This window comes from Lactuca sativa, chromosome 7 (genome assembly GCF_002870075.4).
Source record: "Lactuca sativa cultivar Salinas chromosome 7, Lsat_Salinas_v11, whole genome shotgun sequence".
Lineage (NCBI taxonomy): Eukaryota > Viridiplantae > Streptophyta > Magnoliopsida > Asterales > Asteraceae > Lactuca > Lactuca sativa.
This window is the reverse complement of record NC_056629.2, coordinates 83961948-83964940: the sequence shown is the minus strand read 5'-3', so window position 1 is coordinate 83964940 and position 2993 is coordinate 83961948. Positions and strand designations below refer to the sequence as shown.

General features: G+C 27.6%; 1 protein-coding gene across 1 annotated transcript; it reads right to left on the bottom strand.

Annotated features, from left to right (window-relative positions):
• Nucleotides 1–796: 796 nt before the first annotated feature.
• Nucleotides 797–2512, bottom strand: LOC111887701 (protein FAR-RED IMPAIRED RESPONSE 1-like). Its single transcript, XM_023883874.1, has 4 exons — nucleotides 2456–2512; nucleotides 2219–2291; nucleotides 1884–2116; nucleotides 797–934 (listed from the first exon to the last, which is right to left on the bottom strand). Exons 1-4 carry the CDS (start codon nucleotides 2510–2512, stop codon nucleotides 797–799), a joined length of 501 nt encoding a protein of 166 aa, XP_023739642.1.
• Between the last annotated feature and the right edge of the window lie 481 nt (nucleotides 2513–2993).

The window sequence follows — 2993 nt, the reverse complement described above, 5'->3', positions numbered from 1 at the left end:
TACGTATTCCAAACATGCTCCAAAGTTGTAATATACTTGATGGATAGATCTGTTAATTTCACTGTCTCCTGTATCATATACATGTCTACCAATATTCTAATGCCTTGATATCACATCCTTTCTCCAACGATTCTCAATGTACTATTCAGGTATCTCCTTAATTCCATGTTTCATGAGTATGTTGAATGAATGTCTGCACAAAGTCCCAAAGCGGTTGAAGTGTTCACAAGTACATTTTACATCATTGGTTGGAGGTTTTATTTCTACCTGTTCAAAAGCGGTTAAAGCATTAAGTGTTTTATAACCATAACTGAATATTTTTTACATTATGTGCTGATTCAACAAAATTTAAAATAAGAATATATTACCTCAAATTCTGTTTTTAGATCACTTTTTTTGTTCAGTTGTTCCACTTTGTATAACTCCCATTTTTTGTTCCAAGATGTTCGTATTGGCAGTACCAGGAACCTTTATAGATTTCTTTATGTACTTCATAAAACAATGTACTTGTATAAACTTTTGCAACATGTTTTTCTATTGGTCGTGGTGAAATAAATTTATATACCGCCTTCTTTGTTTGATGATCAAGCTTCTGTTGTGTATTTCTTTGTTTTTGAATTGTTGTGTCATAGTTCATCATGAAATGTAAAAGTAAATTTCCAGATTGAGAGTAAGTGTTGAAGAAGGAGTTCATGCTTTCTAATCTTGAAGTGGTTTTCATCAATCCAGACATTCTTGTGTCACTGAAGTATGCAGGTATCCAGTTGTCACGTAATTCCAACATATTATTGAATCATCATTTATCTTCTAGATTGAATTTATTAATAATCAAATCCCACTTCTTTTCAAACTCATCAGGTTTGATATGCATGTTCCAAACAAGCTTGTTAAATCTTTTCTTAAAGTCTTTGTTTTTAAATAAATTGCCAGTAACCTATGAATGAACAACTTTGCTTATATAAGTATAAATTATATACCTATTTGGATATATCATATATGAGTAATCATATATGATTAATCAATGATATATGATTCATCATATATGATTAATCATATATGATTACTGTAATGTAGGATATATCATGTATGATTAATCATATATCATATATGTAATGTAATCATATATGATTAATCATATATGATATATGAGTAATCATATCTGATTAATCATATATGATTACTGTAATGTAGGATATATCATGTATGATTAATCATATATCATATATGTAATTTAATCATATATGATTATATATGATTAATCATATATCATATATGTATGATTAATCATATATCATATATGTACTGTAATGTAGGATTAATCATATATGATTACTGTAATGTAGGATATATCATGTATGATTAATCATATATCATATATGCAGTGTAATGTAGGATTGATCATATATTATTATATAATCGTATTATATAATCACAAATGATTATATATGATTATATATATATATATATATATATATATATATATATATATACTATATCATCATAATCATAGTATGATATATGATAACTTATATTATTATAATCATATATGATTAATCATATATAATCATATATGATTATATAATCATATTACTAAAATATACTTAATTGTATATCATTATATCAATCATATATGATTAAGTATTTTAATAATATGATTATATAATCATATATGATTATATACTATATTATCATATTACATTCTATGTAATCATATCTGTTTATATAGTAAGTATGGTATCTGATAATTCATAATATTAGAATAGTTAATCATATATGATTAATCATATATGGTTATATAGTATGATATCTGATAAGTCATATATGAATCATCTGTCATAATACTATATAATCACATATGATTATATAATGTATTTTTATTATACCTTTGCTTGCAGTTTTTTCATTATGTGACACATGCATAGTCTGTGTCTTGAATTTGGTAAGACAGATTCCACTGCTTGTGTTATTGCTGCATCTTGATCAGTTAGAACAATTTTTGGTGCTTTCCTTTCATGAGCTCTAAGAAAAGCTTTAAGTAGCCATTCATACGACTCAATTGTCTCTCTACCCAGCAACCCAGCACCAACAGTAACAGATTTCTTGTGGTGATCAACTGCTGTGAATGGAACAAATACCATTTATACCTATATAAAGAAAATATGTTTAGTACAATCATATTTGATTAATAGTATGTTTGAATTTATATACATTAACTTACTTGTTTGTTCTAAAAGTTGCATCAAAAGATATAACTTCTCCAAACTCTGCATAAAAAGCCTTTTCTCTTTCATCTGCCCAAAAACATAGCAGCCAACAGATCTCCATCACGTAGGAACTCAAATGAATAATTTGGGTAATGATCTCTACGATCATTCATTTTTTTTATCATTATTTGAGCATCCTTGTAACATAAGATTCTATTTACTCCTCTCCTCAAGTTTTTGTAGTCTGTTACCTTCGCCCCTACATATTCATATCCTCCTTTCAAAACTGCTCGTATTTTGTGAGTCATTGTCGGACCAATTTTAGCTTTTGATGTACGTACTACAAACTCTTTTTCAGAATATTACATATTTGTTGCCTTTTTCGTATAAGGTGTTTCCTCGATACTTTCCAGTGGGTGGTTGTGCATTTCAAAGAATTTCTTAACTTTGTATTCTGTTGTTCCATAAACATTTTCAAATATAATCTTTGTTGTAGACCCAGTAATTATCTTGTTTGAATTTGGTTTTCTCTTGATAGAACTTGTAGCCAACATATCACAAGGTTTTGGTTTATCTTTTCCACCCCTATTGCATATAACATATTTTTCTTTTATTCTTTGGCTATTGTATTTTGATTGGCTACTCAGTCTTGTATGAAAACCTACCATTTCTGCATAATCCGTACACATTTTTACTGCCAAATTTAGTGATTTGAAAACACTGTTTACAATTGGTACAAATTCTGTAGGGACATCTGGTTTATATTTAGATTCTTCAATTATGTTACTG